Source organism: Protopterus annectens, chromosome 2.part1 (genome assembly GCF_019279795.1).
Source record: "Protopterus annectens isolate FY-2018-M chromosome 2.part1, PAN1.0, whole genome shotgun sequence".
In the NCBI taxonomy this organism is placed as follows: Eukaryota; Metazoa; Chordata; order Ceratodontiformes; family Protopteridae; genus Protopterus; species Protopterus annectens.
Genome location: NC_056729.1, coordinates 1,552,562,550 through 1,552,585,266, shown reverse-complemented (window position 1 = coordinate 1,552,585,266; position 22,717 = coordinate 1,552,562,550). Strand labels below are relative to the sequence as shown.

The 22,717-nt window shown below is 41.6% G+C and overlaps 1 protein-coding gene across 1 annotated transcript in view; it reads right to left on the bottom strand.

Moving 5' to 3' along the window:
* CCHR2.PART1H18orf21 (chromosome chr2.part1 C18orf21 homolog) overlaps positions 1-22,717 on the bottom strand; it is a 329,037-nt gene that overhangs the window by 78,368 nt on the left and 227,952 nt on the right. The window contains exon 4 of the mRNA XM_044063004.1: positions 20,671-20,885. Within this exon, the coding sequence (XP_043918939.1) occupies positions 20,671-20,885 (215 nt within the window). The remainder of the gene's footprint in view (positions 1-20,670; positions 20,886-22,717) is intronic.

Below are 22,717 nucleotides of genomic sequence, written 5' to 3'. Positions count from 1 at the left end.
CCTAAAATTGTTGTTCCTGCATCCTTACAACATGAATACATCATGGTCACCAAGGATCCAAATCTACCAAAAGAAGGTGAGAGGACTAGTATTTTGACCATCTCTAGTAAAAGACATTGATAAAGTACTTTCTTCTTGTACAGTATGCACTAGTACTAAACCACATCTACAAACAGAACAGCTTCAGCTATGTCAAGTTCCTGAACTACTTTGGTCAATAGTAGCCACTGATATAGTCGAATATATGTGTATGTATATATGGGATCCGTACGGATCACCGAATGACAACATAACCGAAACAGATTCGGCCGGGCATACTTGCACGAAAGTGCTTTTCACCGAAAGGCACTTTTGCGTAAGTATGCCGGTTTCGGAGATCGCACTACAGTGGGGATAAGGTATAATTCCCTTTTCCCCAATGTAGTGTGACCTCGGAGTGAGAATATTTAAGTAGGGGAGGGTGTGGGGAGCACAGCTCCCCATGTGGGGAGTTCAGGGGGGCTTGCCCCCTGCAAAAACGTAAAAGTAATGTTTTTTTTTAAACACACCTTAACGAAAGCGCATTTTCGGTGAAAGCTTAGTTAAAGTGTTTGGTGATTAGATTCGGACTATTGAACTTTCGTTCAATAGTCCTAGATCCGTATATAGATATATATATATATATATATATAGATATAGATATATATATATACATATATATATATATATATATATATAGATATATATATATATATATATATATATATATATATATATATACACACAATCGAACAATCAGCAGCCACTGATATAGTCGAATATATATACACACACACACACTTGAACAATCAGCATTACTTAGTGTTGGTAGTCTCTTATTATAACTGGGTTGAGATCAATTTACTACCTAACCTAACGTCTACTGCTGTTATCACCAAGTTGAATCATCATTTCTCAGATCATGGTAGTCCACAAAAAAGTTATTTCTGACAATGGTACCCAACTTCCCAGTCAGTTGTTTCAGAAATTTGCAAAAGAATGGGACTTTGTACAGGTTACTAGTAGTCCAGAATGTCCAGAGACAAATGAACTACCTGAACGTGCAGTACAGAGTGCAAAGCAATTACTGGAGAAGTCAAACCGTGATAATACCAATGTCTTTTTGAATTTACTCAATCTCAGAGACATACCCCCATGGTGATATACTTGGCTCACCTGTTCATAGTCTTCTATCTAGGCAAACCAGAAAGTACAGTTGTGTACATTTACCATAAATGTAGATGTTCGAGTGTATTCACTGTTGCAGTCATCACACTTGTGTTATCTGCCTGCAGGTAGCCCTCAGTCGGCCTGAATACCAGAGACTTAGTATTTCTGCATCAGTTGCTGTCGTTTCAGGACTGATGTCAGGTTGTCAGGGTATAAAAACAGGCAGCCGACGCCATTACATCAGTTTTTCTTGCCCCAAATGTCAGGAGCCCCCCAAATAGGGAGCTAGTTATGGTGGAAAAAAACACCAACAGCAAAAAGTAAATACCAATAGCCCTGTACTGGGTGAGTAAGAGAGATAGAGAAGGAGAGAGAGAGAGAGAGAGAGAGACAAGGAGGCTGGAGGGTGGAAAACCAGGACTGCAACAGTGAATACACTTGAACAAAGTGTACACAACTGTACTATGTTCTTCATGTTTCACTGTTGCAGTCGTCATACTTGGGTTGATTCCCAAAGCTGAAGAATGGGAGGAGGCAGTCAAGAAGAGTTGGGGCTGGCTTGTATGCCGTGTAGATAAGATAGGCAGGTTGTAATGCTTGTTGACAGAACCCCAGGTAGCAGCTTCCAGAATGTCCCTGGTAGGGACTCCCCTGAGGAATGCTGTAGAGGTTGAAGTTGCCCTAGTGGAATGTGTTCTGAGCCCCAGAGTGGGTGGTTTCCCATGGTGTTTGTAACAGAAATGGATACAGTGTGCTATCCATTTGGAGATGGTTTGTTTTGATATGGCCTTGCCCTCTGCCCCTGGTGCAAAGCTAACTAGTAACTGGTCAGATTTCCTGAAGGGCTTAGTCCTATCAAGATAGAATCTGAGCTGTCTGTGGATATCTAAAGAGTGTAGGATCCTTTCCCCTTTACTTTGAGGATTAGGGAAAAGGGTTGGCAAATGGATTGACTGGTTGCGAGCCACGCTGGACACCACTTTAGACATAAAAGTAGGGTTAGTCCAGAGTGAGACCCTGTCAGCATGAAAAATAATGAAGGGTTCCATAGCCATAAGTGCTTGTAGCTTAGACACTCTTCTAGCTGAAGTGATGGCCAGAAGCAAGGCTGTTTTCCAAGAGAGGAATTTTGACTCTGCTGACACTGCAGGCTCAAAGGGGGGGGGGGGTAGCGTGAGCTTTTCCAGCACAAAGTTAAGGTCCCAAGCAGGGGTGGGGGGGGCTCTCCTTGGTAGCCCTAAGCTGTTGGCTCCTCTCAGGAACTGTTTGATGAGAGGGTGGGAGAAAAGAGGTGGCTCAGTGTTGTAATGAACAGAGATGTTCGAGGCATGGATCTTATTGGAAGAGAAGGACAGGCCTCTGTGGAGTAGATCTGCTAAGGTAATCCAGGATTAGAGGTAAGGAGGGCAGTGCTGTGTCTGCTCATTTAGACTGAATCCAGGAAAAATACCTGTTCCACTTATCAGCATAGGATTTCCTTGTACTGGGTCTTCTGGCTTCAAGAATGACATCCAGCACCTGCTTGCTTAGGCTAGCCACTGGGAGAGAATTCAAGGAATAAGCCAGACTGCAAGGTTCAGGGTTTGCAGTTGAGGATGCAAGATCTGTCCCTCCTGCTGAGTGAGGAGGGTTGGGATCTGGGGTAGGTGCCATGGTGGCACTGGTGACAGACTGCGTAGTAGTGGGTACCAGTGCTGGCATGGCCTGTCTGGGGCAATCAGGATTGCCCTTGGTCTTTCCTGTCTTATCTTGAGTAATATTCTTGGAAGAAGAGGTAGAGGGAGAAATGTATAGATTAAGAGGTTTACCCTCTGGAAGGATAAGGCATCTAGTATCTAGGCCCTGCTGCGAGGTGTCCTGGTGCAGAATTTGCTGAGAAAGTGACTGTAGGCAGAGGCAAAAAGGTCCACCTCCGGGGTCCCCCATTTCTGGGTTAGAAGGCTGAAGGTGTTTGGGTCTAATTGCCACTCGTGTGGGTCTAGGAGATTTTTGCTTAAGTCATCTGCCAGAGAGTTTTGTTTGCCTGGCAGGAATTGAGCTTGCAGATGAATATGCATGGCCAAAGCCATGTTCCACAGGGTCATGGCTAGCCTGCAGAGTGGGTAAGAGTGGGTTCCCTCTACTTGTTGATGTACCACATCACTGTAGGGTTGTCAGTTTTTATTAGCAGGGGTCCTGGTGAGAGTAGGGATCTGAAAGCTGTCAGAGCGTGCTGCACAGCTAGCATCTCTTTTTGGTTGATGTGCAGATAAATTTGACTTGGGCTCCAGTGGCCCTGAATGCACCTGTCATCCAGATGTGCCCCCAGGCATAGTCTGATGAGTCTGTGTTTGTGTAAAGGGAAGTCCCTTGTTGTGGTTGCATGTTGCTGCCCACCAAAGAAACTCTGTCCTTAGACAAGGTATGATAGGTATGATGGTTTCCAGTTCCAGAGAATGTTGGCACCAAAGACTTTTTAAGTATCACTGAAGTTTCCTCATATGCAGTCTGGCATATGGAATTAGTAGAATGCAAGAGGCCATGAACCCTAGAGCTTGCAAGATTTTCCTTGTGGATAGCTGGGTTCTGATGGCCATTTGAGAGAAGTAGCCTGTTAGACTTGTTATTCTGGAGTAAGGAATGCTATCTGGGATGCTGTGTCCAAACTTGCTCCCAGGAATACAATCTTTTGACTGGGGACTAGTTTTGATTTCTTTTCGTTGATAGTGTACCCCAGGGAGGTTAGAAGGTCCTTTACAAATGTCAGGTGCTGTAACAGCTTTTCCTGACTGTCTGTCTGAATCAGGCAATCATCCAAGTAAGGGTATATTTGAATCTTTGTCTGCAATAGGCAATGACTGGAGCAAGGTATTTTGTGAAGACTCGGGGAGCAATGGATAAGCCAAAGGGAAGTGCAGAAACTGATAATGCATAGATCCTGCCCTGAAATGTAGATATTTCCTGCATGAGTCCCTGATAGGGTTGTGCAGATAGGCTTCCTTTAGGTCTAGGGTGGCTAACCAGGCATCTTTGGACAGCATAGGGAGAAGCTGCTGAAGGGTGAGCATTTTGAATTTTGGTACCACCAGGAAGGTGTTTAGAATGGAAAGATCTAAGATTGGGCGCCAAGTGCTCTCTTTTCTGGGTACCAGGAAAAGTCTGGAATAAAACTCTTGACCTATCTTTTCTGCAGGAACAGGTCCTTATGGAGAGCAGGGATCAAACTTGGTTTTGTGCCTCTGCCCACTGGTTTGGAGGAAGGTCTGGGAACCCTTTTGGGTTGGCAGTGTGTGGAAATAAAATTTGTACCCCTGGGATACTATGTTGAGGACCCATCGGTCTTTGGTGATGGAGGTCCAGTTTTTTGCATGGTGGGCAAGTTTTCCCCCTAGGGGCGTGAGATTGGGCAGGAGTGAGGAGTGGAGTTGAGAAGTCATTGTGAATTATTTCCATAAGGGGGTGGCTTAGCAGTCCTGTTTTAGAAATGGAGGTACTCCACTGCTTAGATCTCTGCATACCCTGAGACTGTAATCTAGGGGGTCTGTTTCCCATGGGTCTAGTTTGAGATGGCTTTGAGGGGGCTGGAAAGGAGCAAAGTTTTGAGGGGCAAAGCCTACTGAATCTTGGACAATGCACTTGCAAAAAATCTTTGACTGTCTGCATAGACTTAGCTTTTTCTTTCATCTTTTTTAGAACCTCTTCTGCTTTGGTGCCAAACAGATTGTTCTTGTTCAATGGAGCGTCCAGTAATTTTGATGTGACATGGTCTAGCAAGGTCGGCTTCTTAAGCCATGCATGCCTTCTAAGTACAGAACCTGTGACTGCTGCCCTGCAAGATGCTTCCAGGGTGTCAAACCCGCATTGCAAGGTATGCTTGCTGACTTGGCTTGCAGAATGCATAAGCTCCTGTAATTCTTTATTTTCTGCACAGTCAGAAAAGGTAGATATTTCTTGCTTAAGTTCCATAATATGTTGCTGGTATTTCAGCATGTGGAACTGGAAATTCAATGCCCTAATGGCGAGAGTTGCAGAGGTGTATACCTTTTTACCCCATCTGTCTAAAGCTTGGGAATCCCTGTCCAAAAGGGTGGGATTCTCAGCTGTAGTTGTGTTTATGCCTTTAGGCCCTTGAGAGATAACCTCTGGGTCAGCAGTAGGAATTTTGAAAAGAAAGTTGCGAGAGTCAGGGACTCTGTAGTACATGTCTGGTTTCCTTGGAGCAGGGGGTAAAGTATCAAGAGTTAGACTGGATTCCATAAAGACATCATCAACAACATCCAGAACAGGAGGGATAGCTAAGGGTCGATGCTGTGGCAAATCTAAAAATTCCCTGAATCTCTTTTTGGACTGAAGATAATCCTGGCATTCCCAGTGGAAATGCTCTCTTAAAGTATGTAGGGTTTCACCAAAAGAAAAATCCTCTGGAGGGGAAGCAGAAGGAATGGATTCCTCTGCATACGAATCCTCATAAACAGATAAAGGCATGTCTTCATATTCAGAAACCTCAGAGTCGTCAGACTCTTGCTCAGTTAAAGCTGCTGGGGACAGGTCTCTCCTTCTCTTAGTAGGGAAGCCTGGCTTCCCCTAATCAGCATGATCAGGTCTTCTGCCATTTTAAGCATTTGAGATTGTGGCAAGGAAGCAGGTGCTTGAGTTTGGGTCATCGTTTTTTTAGGCATAGCTCGTACTCTTGGCCTTAGAAACTCAATAGTTTTAGACAGAACTGAAGACACAAAAGTAGTCAGTTTGTACTGAATATCGGTAATGCGAAGAACGTCCTCTGCAGCTGGTGCCTGCACAGCGGCTCCAGACCCATCCAAGGTAAAGATATCTGCAGGTTCCGTAGTCAAAGAAGAGTCTCGTGGCATACCAGACTCAAAACAGGTCTCGGTAGCGGCCTGCGTATCCACCAAAGCGGGCATCAGGGGCTGCGAAAGCACCTCACGGAGTACCGGCGAACTGGCGACTAGCTTAACGGAAGTATCGTCGGCAGTTTTGGACCTGTGCGGTCTGTCTTTGTCTTTATCCTTATTTTTTTTGGAAGGTCGGTAGATGGATGGCTTACTGAAGCCATTTTGGAATACGGAGATTGAGAGCAAATGTATTTAGCGCCAATAAGGGCCCGACGACAAATAGTTTGGGCATTGAACAAAGCACAAAACTGACAGTGAAGGTATGTCGTGGTCTGAGCCTAAACAGTTGACGCAGTAAGAATGGAAATCAGGGTGTGGTATTTGCTTTCCATAGGTGAGACAATTATTAACTTTTTCTGACATTGGTTAGAGCAAGAAAAAAAGATCCCAACGGGGTACTTAGCTCTAGAAGACTTCAGGATGATTCAATTCAGAAACGAAAACTTAGGTAGCAGCCAACCGGCACTCGTGCAAACTGCTTCTGCTTCGGGCTCCTCAGCAAGCAAGACTGATGTAATGGTATCGGCTGTGTGTTTTTAATACCCCTGACGACCGGACGTCAGTCGAAGTGACAGCAACCAATGCAGAAATACTAAGCCTCTGGTATTCGGGCCGACTGAGGGCTACCTGCAGGTAGTTAACCCAAGTGTGATGACTGCAACAGTGAAACATGAAGAACATCAACACTTCCTTTTAGTTCTAGTCTGTTGAGGCCTAAAGCAAACAGAACAATTAGAACCCAATTATACAGAAAGTGTTCTTTCCAGAAGTCCAGTTATGACATATCGAGCAGATTTCTTCATCCACTGAAAGGAAGAGAGACAGTGAGAATATAAATGACGAAAGGTTTTGACCGGATTGGTCAGATAACAAGTATATGTGCAAAGCAAAGATCCTATTTTGGGAACTCTGAGGGTGTGGAGTACAGGAGGAATCGCAGACATCTTCTTCCTGTATTAGAACCATTAGAACAGCATTGCTCCTGTGATACAGCCTCTAGATCTCAGAGTAATCCAGACAATGTTCCTGTAGCAGAACGTGTCTCGACTCCTACTTCCGTTTCTAATGATGTTCATGATGTATTAAAAGTTGAACATTCAACAGAGACAATCCCAGTTGCTAAAGCTAACTCTAATTTCTGTCACATGATTTGGTAATATTTCCAGACCTAGTGTGAGATACACAGCAACCTGGATGTAGTTCTACATATGTATCTAGTTCTGTATAATTGCATGACAAAGAATCGTTTGTATCGATTGCGTGTCATTTAACGTCATCAATATTGCATGACTAATTTCTCAGAGGGAGGATGTAGAATAGAGAGATGTGCTGTACCTTTAAGAAGCATTTCCAAGCACTGAAAGTGCATACAAATAGCAAGCACATGCTAGCTTCAGTGCCATTTTGCGAGTGCAGCCGGAGAGTGAGCATGCATGAGTGTAATAGCTAGCTTGTTTATAAGTTTATCTAAGGCTAGCTTGTTTATAAGTTTATCTATGTTAAAGTTATTAAGCCTCAATCCTGATGTGTTTTTACATAATAAAGCTTCTTGAACAGAACCCACAAAAGCTCGTCTATTTCATCCTGACTGGACAAGCGACAGATGGTGACAGCAGAACCACCCAGATGAATCTGCATCCAAAGGAATCTCCACATAATTCTGGCATCTGCCTCTGTAAAGCTCCTCAATAAATGAATGGACCTGGAAGGTGAAGCCATTGAAGGTAGTCTTGACAAGCCCTTCTCCTGCAGGAAAGGAGAATATAGCAGAGGGCCTACTGGCTCCAGTGAGAATAGAGATGGAATCTGAGTCGAAGTTGGATCCACTTGTCTAGGAAGTTTCAGTGACAGACAGAACAGTTTCAATGGGACCGCAGACCATTTTGTTGTTTTGTCTGACCATTTCTCTGGTACTTTATCGTTCACCCTTTCTTTTTCTTTTGATTTCTCCTTCTTTTTTTGCCATAACCCCCCCCACCACCACCACCACCACCACCAATTTAGCTGGGGGACAAAGGTGGTGTAGAAAATGAGGCCAAAGACTGTGTATGTACACCTGGATGAGCAGGGATAAGGCATTCTAAAATTAATTTGTCCCTATGTCCCGTAGTGCCAAAAAACTCACAATCCTTGCATTCCACTTTGCAATGAGATGCTCCCCAGCAACAGGCACAGAAGGACTTGTGCATCCTGCATCAGAATCTTATGGCCATAGGCTGTACACTTTTTGAACTCTTGAACCTTGTCTGCGATGGCAAAGCATGATAAACAAAATGAACACAATATAGTCCCGTCACAAATGAAACAACTAGTGCTATCTAACAACAAAAAAACTATATATATATTGAGAGAAAATTTAATGTATAAAAAACTATAGCAGATGGATGAGAAAAGCTTTTTTTCAGATATAAATACAGATATTAAGAGGGGAGGTGATGAAAGGAAGGAAAAAAAACTGCCAGAGATGGCACTGATTTGAAAAACTTAAGATTTAGCTGAACTTAATCATCAGAGCCCTCTAAAATGTGTCCTTCTCAATCAGGTGGTAAGGAGATTTGAGGTATTTGGAGGAAAGGAGGGATTATGGGTAGGGGAGAAGTCAGAGCCCTGGATCCACAGCTTCTAAAAGGTGCTAAGATCAGATCCAGTCGGATCTGATAACCAAAATATATATATATATATATATACTAAAAAGAAACGGAAACTAAAAGGTATGTACTATCCATAAAGACAAATCCCTGCTGTCTGCTTCATCTGGTTCAACTTGTGGATTATCCAATCAGACTCAGATCAGAGATCAGCAATTTCCAAAGACTTCAGTCCCCAAGGCTCCACCTCCTCGACTCATAGTACCTTGCCTCTGCAGAGTTATCTCGGATCGAGTTTGCCTCTCTACAAAGAAATTCCAACTGTTAACTCTATGATCATGAAACCAAGGACCCCAAAAGGAAGGAAAGGAAAAAAATGCCTCAACAACTCAGTTGTCCAATGACTGGGAGTAACACAATACAGGAGAGAGCCAGGTAGGAGGGATGGTTGAACCGGATGGAAACAGGCAACATGGATCTATCGTTATGATAAGTACATCACTTTCATACCTGATGCTGTCTTTTTATAAAGATAACTGTACACAGTATTTCCATGACTTTATTTCTGCAAACTCTCTTGATCAAATATTTCCTTCCCCCATCAAATACAATAACCTGCTTGATATTGTACTCTCAAACACAGCCCTGGTTTGCTTCTCAGCTACTGTCATACCCTCATACGTTCAAAACCAATCACCTCGCTGTGCTTCTCACAAATCCCATAATATGTCAACAACCAACCCAACCATCTTTAGAGACTTCTTCAAAGTCAATCTCCCCAACTATGATGTGGACTTGAGACTGTTCAACAGTCCCCACCCCTCAACGCAAAAATTGCTATATATACCTAAAGTCTATACACTCATCTTAACTCTTGGACAAAGGCTCATGCCCCTATTTATCACAACAATGCAAAGTTTAGAAACGAATCACTACAGTGGAACTCAACTATGAACTATAAAATAAAATTCATAGCCCAGAAGAATAACAAAAATTACTATGTTAAAATTAACCTCAAAAGGATTAACAAAGAACTCAGGAACAAGATCAAATTCAGAAAAGCTAATTATGAACTAAAAATTGCTGTCAGTAAATGATAAGACATTAATTATGTACAGAACTTCAGAAATAACAGAGCATTGCAACAAGCTTATCACTAGGGGCATCACCCATTCAAATCCTGAGAGTATTCGCTAATATCCTTGCAGGCAAACTGTGCACCAACTTATCTCCTCTAACACTAAACTTTGCAATGCAAAGTATCCAGTCCGTACCACTTCCTGTAATTACGTCTGAACAGATGCTGAAGTGCTACCAAAGACCAAAAATATCAGCTCTATGCGTCTAGGTAACATACCAAGCTGTTTCCAGGTCAGTATAAAACGCTATCAGACCTCATCAAAATATTCAAACAAGGCATCTCTTATGGATACAAACTAGAAGCCTGGAGAAAAGCTGCAATTGTTCCCCTACATAAAAGGCCCTCACCACCAAGCCTGGCAACTAAACAGCTGTCATCTTTACCAGCATCAGTTTCAAGATGATGGAACATGTCATCATGGACCTCATGACAAGGACACGAGGAATCTAAAATCCCTAGACCCACATCATGCCTGCTAAACATAGATTCCTATGAAAGAGTAATAGAAGCAGTAAAGGAGAGTAACTCCTAGAATACAGTTTACCTGATTTTGCTAAGGCTTCTGAAACTATACTAGACACCACTCTAACATAATTAATAGGACACTATCCTCCATGAAACCTGTTAGTGCTGTTTACCACGGCTATGTTTAGAACAACTTCCGTTTGACACCTACCTCTCAGTTATCAAATTTGGCAATGAAGGTCTCTAGCTGACAATGGCTGCAGATGACTGTAATCTTGGAACAAACATCAACTTACCTGAAGACACTCAGATCTTAGCAGAGAGCATGACTCAGACAAACCTATGACGTCAGGATCATGGTCTAAACTTGAATGCCAAAAAATGCAGCATCGTACAGAAAATAAGAACCATCACATACCAACTATATCAATACCTCCCTTAAAATGGACACTGTCATTAGGGACCTATGAAATCACAGGAATAATAAACACTCCTTTGACCACTGTGTAACTTCCGTCCTTAGGAAGGTCTCCTACTGTGCCACTTGATTACTAATCATATTGACTGTTGGTTAAAAGAGGTCTTTATTTACTTCTGTTGTCCCTTATCAGGCCCATCCTAGAATACAATGTGTCCTTTGGCATGTACCTATTCACACACTTAGCCAAACCTGAAAACAAAGTGGGTGCTCATTAAAAATATCTTAGGTTTGAACTATATAAGTTACCCTGAACAGTCTAAAAGCTCCAACTCTTACAGACTCCTATGGGGAAATATGTGCCTGACTGACGAAGCTAAAGATGACCCAGTTCTCCTTGAGAAACTACATATCCTTAAAACTGGTAGTAACACAAATGCAAGAACAAAGGACATAAATATAAATATACACTGCAACATAAACATGACTTATTGGCATGTCAGATATCTATCCTAAAGAATTTCCCACTTCAGGAACAAACTTGTGATTCCTGTAAAGCAAACCATACCACTCACTACCTATGGATGTGGAACTTTAAATTTACCCCAAACTTAGACCCCTTATTCTTAAAGGCAGAGGGAGTAACCAGTTGGTTGTACCACTGGCACTGCGTGGCAAGGCTTAAAACGTTTGAATGGACTATTGTCTCGTAGCCATTTATGAACTTACAGTCCTAAAATGTCAGGATTTTCCTGTGCTGTCTGGACAATAGGAAGCACCATGTTATTCATCTGGCAAGACTAACCAAGAAGAAGGTTGAAGGACTGAAAGGCCTAGTGCAGGCTTCACAGTGGAGAAGTTGTTGGGTCTGCAGACTTCCCCTTCTGTCTGTTTCACCATACCAGGGACTACCCCACACTTGTCTTCATAAAGAGGGTGGTGGAGAATCAGTGGCCCCCATCTTCATCAATACATGGAGTGTAGAACTTCCAAGGGGAGTCCAAAGGCATAGTCTTGCTCTTGTGCTTTCTACAGGGCCTTGCAGGTGAGGGGGTCTATGGATGATGATGATGCTCATAGTGCCTTTTTAGGCACAGTCCATATATTCTAACCTAGTAAATTCTAATTCGGAACACATTAAATGTGGCTCTACTCAATGTCAGGCGTCTTAACAAAAAATGCTTGAACTTGCTTGAGGCTTTCCTGCAACATGAACACATTCATATATGTATAGTTACAGAAACATGGATTCAAAGCAATGAAAGCACTCCTCCTATTCCTGGGTATAATGCCTATCACATCTTCAGACCCACTGGCAATTGTTTGGGAGTGTCAGTGTTTGTCAAGGATATCACCACCTCACAACAGATTCTTTGGGTCACCCCATGTGAACTCCTAGAAATCCAAATCACCCTAAACAAGACTAATTACCACTTCACAGCTAGCTATAACACCCTCTATATGTCTCCTTCTGAGCATGATAGCTATCTTAATACATTAGATGACTTCCCATTAAACCCAATACCTTTCTACTGGGGAGAGGCATCAACTGTCCATCAATAAACTGGCTGACCTACATCGCCAATGGTCGGCACGCTAAGCACTTCCTTGACATTATAAATGCTAACTCTCTCACAAATCGTTAACCACCCTACTAGGGGCACTAATATCCTGGATCTAGTTCTCACAAATATGGCCAATTCTTGGACAGCTCCATATGTATCATCATGCTTTGTTAAATCGGACCATAACTCGGTGACCTTTTCCTTTAAAAGTGGTGGCACTTCCCCTGTAAACAGCCCTGTGTTTAGGGACTTCTAAAAAGCACACCTTCTTCAGTTACTTCATGACTTAACCAAATTCTGCTGTAATCTTTCTCTGAATGATCCTATTGCTAAAGCTGCTACCTATGCCTCTGACTTATACTCACACTTAAATAGTTATATTAATAAGGCAGTCCCTATCCACAAAATATATGATGAGAAATTTACAACAAACAGCTGTGGTGGATAAAAAATTAAATAACAGAAAGAAACTGCTTAATGCTTATAAGAGGTCTCATTACACCTACCTGAAGAACACACACAAGCAAGCAAAGAGCTGAAGGGAATCATTAGGAAGCTCAAAGCTGATTATGAACTTAAAAACAGTCACTAAAACCAAAAATATCTGCAAATCTTTCTTTATGCCTGGAAGGTAAGAACTAACATACAACAATATTACAACACTGCCTGACCCATAGGAAACAGCTAAAATTGTAGCTAACAAATTTAGAACAATGTTTACTCCACCCACAGTTATAGCTATCACACAGGCTCCACAATCCCAGCCACCCCCTTTAATTACTATGGAACAAGTTCTCTCAGCCCTTTTCAAAAACAAAGTATACTTCAACCATGGGCCCTAACAATGTACCATGTTGCCTGATTAGTGCCAAATATGGCCTTTCTGAACTCACTATGTAAACTCTTTACTCTAAACCTCTACACTTATTTTCCTGAAGCTATGCAGCATTATCTCAGACTTCATTAATCTGAACACTGACAATTTCTCAATCCTGGGCACTCATTAATTTAGATTTATTAAAGAAAGCCCCGGTCTCTTAAACCTCAATTTCTATGAAAAAGTAAATTAAGCAGTGGATAGTGGTTATGCACTGCATACAACATATCAAGACCTAGCCAAGGCCTTTGACGCTATTACCCATGCAAGCATTATTGACAAACTTGTAAATCTGAATGTAAATCCTTATACTGTGTGACGGATAGCTATCTGATTGTTTGACAGAACACATGTGATTAGAGTAGCACGTGCCACTTCTTAAAGCAAAAGAGTTACCAGTGGTGTACCACAGGACACAGTTTTGGGCCATCTCCTACACAGCATACACTCCTCAGACCTTCAAGCCAGCACTTCTAGCCTATGGTAAACTAAGTCTGCAGATGACTGTAAATTGATTGTTATTTGATCCTCAACAGACTCACAACTGTTCCAAGTTGGGAGGGTGGCCTAATGGTTAAGGTGTTTGCCTTACAAACACAAGGTGCAGGGTTTGAGCCTCACAAGGGATAATTGGCTAGGCTTAAAATGACCCACAAGGGCAGTTAGCCTAGTACTAATCTATGAACCTATGAACACAGCTTAGACCATGTTAATAATTGGTGCAAGGACAATGGTCTCAGATTAAATGCAAAAACATGCAACATAGTTCATTATTCATTTACTGAACAGGAGACACAGCCCTCCAATCAGACACTGCTGGAAGGGGATCTGGGTACTCTTGTTGATTATTCTTTATCATTCCACAGTGATTCAGTACACATTTTATCTGGCCTATGTATTTTCCAAAGGTATCTCCACTAGATCCAAAATAGTCTCATTTCCCCTTCACTTCTATCTTATCAGACCCATTCCTGAATATAGTGCACCTTTCGGCATGTATTTATCTAAACATATCAGACAACCTGAAAGACCTGAGAGATTCATAATTTAAATGATCAAAAATCTTGAGAGACTGTTAGCTCTTTCCCTGTACTCAAATCTCTTACAGACTCCTCTCAGATACATGTCTAGCCTTGCATGTCATAAAGATCCAACCCTATTTGATCTCCTTTTTCTTCCCATAACTTTATATTACATCAAACACTCTGCTAAAGGAACTAAACCTCCATCATCAGATACATAAGACACATTGCCATAACAGATTCATATCCCAACTTCTGGAATAAATACGCATATCAAGCAGAGAAGCATCCTTGCCACCTTTAAGGTAAACCATGATAACTGGATGGGTAGCCTCAAATTCTCTCCCAGTCCATCTTGTCTTGCCCTCCTTGAGGGTAGAGGGAAATTTTGAACAGGGTTTTTGGCTAGGCCTGAAATGGTCTGGAGACTGATTACCTAGTACTTACCTGTAGACCTGTAAGCTTGCAAGGAACCAGATATGCAGGTATGAATCCAAGAAGGCTCTCTGCATTGTCATGGAAGACGTTGCACAGCCAAAGTATCACACAAGGACATGTCTTTAAGGTAAAAAATCAAAGTCAAAACAGTATTTCCTGCATCACCAGCATTGAGACCAAAAGTCAATGCCATAACCACTAGCTGCCAGAGGCCAAAACCCACCAAGGCCAATGACAAACTGACAGACTCTGAATCAGCCTTGACCTGACACCAAGAGGTCAAAACCTGACAACAGGGTCAAGGCAATCACTGACACTGGAACCAACAATGGGAGAGTCAAACCTAAAGGCTAACATCAGTAACAGCCTTGATGGAATCAGTGCCATAACTGACATCAAGCACAACTGCAAAAGGCACTCCTCCTGGTCATCAACAATGGTGAGCAACATCAAAGGTGGCCCAGTACAAATGCTATTTCCCAAGATCAAGACTGCAATCAATGCTGACACTTCTGCTGATGATGACATTGGTGCCTGTAGGCTAAATTCCAGTTTCACTGGTACAGGCTCCTGAATGAGTACCAGTGAGGAGTACTGGGATGACCTAGCACAAAAACTGGGTAATGAGAAATGCCTCTATCTGTCCTGGTAACATAGGAGGATGAGACAAGAGACATTCTGTTATATGCTGATGAATGCCTCCATCACTTTCTAACAATCTAAATCTATGTCTAGGAAGGCATGACTTTGGAACAATCTGGAAGTACACATAGGTCTAAAAGGAATCAAGTTTGTTGGACTTCAACATTATGAACTGAAGAAATAGTTCTTGCCAATATAACTGGAAAATACTAAAATACAATTTTTACTGGTATTCCAAGTACTCCAAAACGGAAATGTACAGTTGTGCATGTTGAACCTTGATGGAGGAGTAAGAAAAGTCCACAGTATAGTGACTCACACAAATACTGTAAAAACAGAGTACAACTAGCCCTGAATGGGTGCTGGCTATGTTGATGGAACCAACTAGAAAATCTTTTTCCATTTGTTAATACATGTTTTCTAGTCCCTGCCTCCATTAATACCTGCTGCATGTCTTTAGTAAGCATGTGCATAAAGGGAATTAAGAGCTTATCACTCAGGCAGTATGTTGAAGTCGACTGGGGTAGGTGTGTACTAAACACCCCTAATTTTGTGTAAGTAGATCTGTTATATGAGAAACCTTGTAGTAATTGCTCTAGCCATTTCTAGAAGAAGGGATTACAACTGTTGCCTGGTCCAGAAGGAAGAGAGTCACCACAATGACCTTGGGTAATTCAATTTGAATTCCTTCAGACGTACCCTGGATAACAGTGCAAAGGAAGGGAAAGTATACAGAAAAAAATCTTGTCCAAGGGAAGGAAAATGAAAAGGCATCTGTCTTACAAGCCTTCTGGCATGGAGTCCTGGAGCAGAATCTTACCAGCTGATTGTTCAGAAAGGAAGCAGATAGGTCTACATGAGGACCTTCCCACACATGGATCAAATCTCGGAAAACTCCTTGATCTAGCTTCCATTTGCAAAGGTTTGCCCTTGTGCTGCTCAGCTTGTCTACCACACAATTTTACCATGACAGAATGTAGAATGCCAGTAGAGTCAGACTGTGCTGTGATGCTATATCCCATGCTACCATAACTAGTCTGCAAAGGGGGTATGCTCTGGTTCGCCCTTGCTTGTTGATGTACCACATGAGTGTGATATTGTCCAACAACTCGAAGAGATTTTGAGGTCCAAAGATGATTCAGTGAGTTGAGCAACTTGATCAGGGCAAGCATCTCTAATATTTATGTGGTTGTGTCTATCTTTGGTGTCCTACACTCCCTGTACATTTATCCTTCCTGAAACTTCCCCCCAACCAAAACCTTTGGTGACTGGTTGCTTTGCAGCAGGGAGGGAGAAGGGGAGTCATGGATTTTGGGATAGATGCTGTCTCCACTAAGTGATTTCAGTTCTGACAATTCCCTTCAGTGAGAAGAGAAAGAATGTTGATGCTGGGACCAAAGAGACTTCATGTACCATTGTATCTCTCTCATGTGGAGTCTTGCCAGAGAGTATCATGAGAATCATAGATGCCATGAGACCCAAAATCCTGATGCATTCCCTTGCAGTGACCAAAGTCTAAGAGGAGAACTTCAAGAATATATCTTTATTTATTTTATTTATTTATTATCAGTTTGATTACCGGGGAAGTCCACTGGGCCAAGAAGTGCCCATTTTCAGTGGAGGCCCGGGGAGAAAAGCTCCATGAACAATTTAATACAATATAGGATACAAAATGAAGAATAAAGGTTGCAAAGTGAAATACCATACAATATAGGTTTGCAAAATACAAATAAAGGTTACAAAGTGAAAATACAAGAGTTGGATTCATACATTCGAGACATAATATACATTATGAGACAGTTAAACAAATTGAGACAGTTTAACAACTTGACTGCAGAGTTTTTTTTTTTTTATGAAACAGTATTTACATGTTAAGAGTCAGTTAAAGTCAGGTGGTTCTAGATCCTTTGAGTAATAAGAATAAGAATGAGAGTATAGTGGAGAGGGGGTAAGGGGAGCTTAGTGGGGAGTCCCTAGAATATATGTGGGGTGAAAGCAGGAGCATTTCCATTTGGAAGATAGGTGAAGAAAAAGTTGGCTCTTGAAGGATTCGGTGTTGGGCATAGTCCTAAGAGAAGGAGGCAGAGAGTTCCATTTTTTACCTAGAGAGAAGGATAGTAAAAGCTGGCCAGCAGGTCGCTTGGGTTTGGGAATGGAGATTAGGTTTTGGTGCTCAGATCTCAGTGATCTGTTAGGGATGTATGGAGGAAGGATGTCCTTTAATGCTGGGCATTTGTCTGGGGAGAATATTAGTTTGTGAGCGGTGGTTAGTTGTAGATAGTCTAGGTGGTTAGGGAGTTCTAACCAGTTCAGAGAGTGTAGGCTGAGGCAGTAATGAGTTGATGTTTTGGATTTAGTTGCAAATTTAGAGATCTTATTATAGCAAGCTTCGAGCTTGAAGGTGTTGGTGACAGATAAATTGGTTAGAAGAGGGGCTCCATATAGAAGGGAAGGGAGGAGGTAGGTAATTGTCAAGGTATGCCTAGTGGAGTTGAAAAGAAAATGATTGTTCCTATATAGCATACCTAGCTTTTGGTGGGTTTTCTTTATGTTTTATTGAATGTGAAGATCAAATTTGAGGTATTCATCTATGGTAATGCCAAGGAGTTTTGCAGAGGGAACCACTTCAATGGCAGTGTTAGTTTGACTTAGGGCATTGAAAGTGTTTTTGTCCAAAGAGGAAATCTTGGAGGGGAGAAAAATTAGTATTTTGGATTTATTGGAGTTGAGAGAAAGGTGATTTTGGTGCATCCAGTTCTCTGTAGTGGTAAAGGCTAATTAGGTTTTGGTCAGTAGTTCAGGAAAGTTTGGGGCAGAACAGATCAAGGTAGAGCCATCAGCATACTGGATGACTGTGGTGTCAGGGATGAAGGTGTGAAGGTTATTTATAAAGATGTTGAAAAGCATAGGTCCAAGGATAGACCCCTAAGAAACGCCAGTAGGTGTAGGCAGGAAGGAAGAGAAAGAGGTCTTCCATTTGACTGCTTGAGATCTATCGGATAACTGGAGAACCAGGATAGAGTATTTGGGGAGAGATTGAGATTAGCCAGATGATGAAGAAGGTGTGTGTGGGAGATGGTGTCAAAGGCTTTTGAAAGATCTAGCAGAACTGTGGATACAATGAGTCCAGAGTCTCGTGCTTGATTGACAGTTTCTAGGAAGGAAAGTAGGGCAGTTATGGTACTGTGGCCAGGACGGAAGCCGTGCTGGGTGGGTGTTAAGAGGGGATTCTGAATTAGATAAGGTAAAAGTTATTGGTGGACACATTTTTCTAGAATTTTAGATATTGGAGAGAGTAGGGCGATAGGGCGGAAGTTAGAAATAGTAGTGTTTTTGCCTCCTTTGTGAAGAGGTAGAATGTAGGCTGAACGCCAGAGTTTTGGAACATTGTATATCTACAAATAGATCTATTTTTTTCCTGTGGAAGAAAAGTTCTTTGAACTACCGTGTCTAGCTGATACAGAGAAAAATAAATGCACCACCAAAATTCGTCAGTCTCCACAAATAGTGAAGTACAGTCCAAGCTGAAAATATGATAACCAAGGCTTTAAGAAAAGTATTAATTTATTCAAAGACTCAAGGTAAACGCTTTCGTACAAAACTTCATCAGACCATGAAATATACAAATGATAAACACTCAAATACAGATCTACGCACCTAATTTACTAATTAAAACAATTCCAGTTGCAAACAAACAATGAATTGATCTCTGTGTTAGCAGAAGGGGTTTTAAAGGAACACTTTCATTCAAGCCAAAACCTTTGTCAGTCTGGAGTTATGATCCAGTGTAACTCCTATTTTTCTATCCTGTTCTGAATACTCCCTTCCCTGGGATTCACATTAAAAGTACGTAGTACCATAAACTCAGATGTGTGTCCTTTCTGCTTAATATGTTTATTCAAAGCATTGGTAGGCACATCCCCTTCTTATGTCTCCTAAATGCTCTAATACCCTGTCTTTTAACTTCCTAGCTGTCATTCCTACATAAAAACTAGGACATATTTTACCTGATAATGCAAATATAAAGCAGGTTTTTTATCACAAGAAGAAACTGCACAGAAAAATTCTTCATACTTTCACAATTAATGAGAATAAACTTTAACATACGAGACTGACAATTCAAAATTCAGAAAAATCAAAGTTGCAGAAGCATACAATTTTTTCCCCACACACAATAATCTTCCCACTTTTGTCAGAAAGAGTAGGATTGGAATTAACTACATTTAGCAGCACTGGGATTAACTAAATCTATAACTGCAGGTTTGGGGAACAGTGTATAAAAACTTAAAAGACTGAGGACCTTTATACATTCATTTGCTTAACTAAATCTATAACTGCATGTTTGGGGAACAGTGTATAAAAACTTAAAAGACTGAGGAACTTTATACATTAATTTGCTTTTTTTAAGGGCAGCAAGACTGACTATCAGAAAACTGCAGGCAGTAACAAGCACATCAGCCAAAGCTGACAGAACTGGAGGAAGTGGTAAAGGCTCTGGAATATCCTTCTCCATCCACTTATAGAATTTTCTGAGGAAATGAGAAACCTTAGAGTTCTCCCGATGAATACAATGGCACATTCTGGAAATAGTCTCAGAGAAAGAGAAATCCCCACAGGAAGAATCAGATGTGTAGCTTTCCTCTGAGTCTGAATCAGAAAAACAGAGGGGAAAATCCTGTACCTGTCCCTTCATCTTCCTGTACAGATTCAAAACATTGAATCTGTTCAAGAAAAGAGGTATCCCCCCCCCCTTCTTTTACCAGAAACCACATAATGAGACGGATCAACAGCCTGAATTATACCCTGAGCCAGATCCAGTACATTTTTACTGTCTTAAGACATTTGAGGAGGACTAGATACATGTTTACTTTTCTTCTTTCTTTTTGACATGAAGAATGGGGACAACAGTGTTACTAATGATGGCAGCAGCAGCTTCCTCAGAGATGGGCACAATAAGGAAGTCTTCCTTGTTTCTTCTCTCAGGACTGACAAGAGTGGCTCCTCCTTGTCCACCAAGGAGCCCAAGTAGGCGCAAAGGACGTGGCTAACCACCCCCCATCCATACTGGCTGTAGGTGTTACACCCAGAGGGATCTGGAATAAAACATGACCAGTCTGAGGAACACCCTATGGCCAAGCAGAATCACCCACCTGTAGCTGAGGCAAAGTGCTAGCTTGGTATGGTGGCAAGGGCTGTTTGCTTGTTACCATTTTTTTTTTTTTTAGATGGAGGAAGCTATATCTGTTCATCTGAACATTAAATTTAACAGGCTGATTACATTCTGATTAATTTCATGATTCAGCACACACTTAGAATGAAAACATTCTTGCTGTCGCCTTCTTGCTTATTCCTGCTAAAGTATAAATCTGTAATTTTCTTTTACATTAGCAAAATATCTCATAACCTTATCAGTTTAAGGAACAGTATTATGTACCTTGGTGTTGTAGCTGGGCTTTTGCCTTTTGAGCCAAAGCTGTTCTGTTTCTGAGACATGCTTTGTTTGTTTGATGATGATGGAGTCTTTAAGTCCTGCCTTCTGTCATTGGGAGTACCCTTGGGAGTACAAGCAGGGCTGGGAAGCATGGCTAGAAAGCTTCGATTTACACCATAATATCTTGACGTCTTACTGCAAGTATAGCAGGTAACAAGCTAGAGAAGGAAAATCGTACAAATAATTCAGTATAATAGAAAAATGAGGTAATCTAATCTTTAATCAAAAACAAAACCATGTCATAGTTTGCCAAGTTCAAGTCTACGTGGTAATAAGGTACAAAAAAAAGAGAGGTAAATCTATATTACACACACATGGATAAAAAAAAAAAAAAAATAAATATATATATATATATATATATATATATATATATATATATATACACATACACACACACACACACATACACGTATACATATACATACATGCGCACACACAGATATATACAAAGTGCAAGTTAATGCATGGTGTGTAAAATGTTCTTGAATAGCTGAAGAAAGAAAGTACAGTTGTGTACACTTACCATAAATGTAGATGTTCGAGTGTATTCACTGTTGCAGTCATTACATTTGGGGTAATCTGCTGGCAGGTTGCTCCCAGTCGGCCTGATTAACAAAGTCTTGGGTCCCGCGTCGGTTGCTGCCCCTTCTTCCATGACGTCAGGTCGTCAGGGGTATAAAACATGCATCCGACGCCATTACATCAGTTTTTCTTTCCCCAGATGTCAGGTGCCCCCTAATGGGGAGCAAATAAAACTAAAAACACAAAAATATACCTCCAGCCAAAAGCAAATAGACCAAAAAGGTTTTTAAGCATAGTAAAAGGAAGTAAAGGTATAGCCAGAGAAAATTAGGGGGCTGGAGGGAGGGTAACCAGGACTGCAACAGTGAATACACTCGAACATCTACATTTATGGTAAGTGTACACAACTGTACTATGTTCTTTGTGTTTCACTGTTGCAGTCATTACATTTGGGTAGATTCCCAAAGCTATGGCTGGGAAGAGGAGTTTATACAGCATTAGGACCAGCTATAAGGCCCTGCAAGACTGCAGTGGCAAAGCCAGCTCTGGATTTAGAGAAAATTGGTAAATGATAATGGTTGGTGAAAGTATGTACAGAACTCCAGGTAGCAGCTTCTAGAATATCCCTGGTAGGAACACCTCTGAGAAAGGCTGCAGAAGTAGATGCAGCCCTGGTGGACTGAGATCTGATCCCGTGGGGGATAGGTTTTTCATGGTGCATATAGCAGAAATGAATGCAATGGCTTTTCCATTTAGAAATGGTTTGTTTTGAAATAGCCTTCCCCTCTGCCTCTGCAGCAAATGCTACCAGCAATTGTTCAGATTTTCTTTGAGATTTAGTCCTGTCCAAGTAGAATCCAAGTTGTCTGTGCACATCCAAGGAATGCATAACACATTCCCCTTTGTTCTGTGGATTGGGAAAGAAGGTTGGCAAATGAATGGACTGATTAAGAGCCACATTGGAAACCACCTTGGGCATGAAGGATGGACTGGTCCTCAGATATACCCTGTCCGCATGAAAGATATTGAAAGGCTCCACTGCCATAAGGGCTTGTAATTCAGGTATCCTTCTAGCTGAAGTGATTTCTAAAAGGAAGGCTGTTTTCCAAGAAAGACATTTTAAGTCTGCAGTAGCAGCTGGCTCGGAAGGAGGCAGAGTGAGCTTCTCCAACACAAAGTTAAGTTCCCAGGCAAGGGTAGGAGCTCTCCTGGGTGGTCTCAAGTTCTTTGCCCCTCTGAGATACTGCTTGAGCAGGGGATGAGAGAAGAGGGGTGGTTCTGTGTTATAGTGAGCTGAAATAGCTGAAGCATGGACTTTAATAGAGGAAAAAGACAGGCCCTTGTGAAGCATCTCAGTTAAGTATTGCAAAATCTGAGGTAAATTGGGCGCTGCTGTGCTCATCCCTAAAGACTGGTTCCAGGCACAGAATCTTTTCCATTTGTCAGCATAAGATTTTCTAGTACTAGG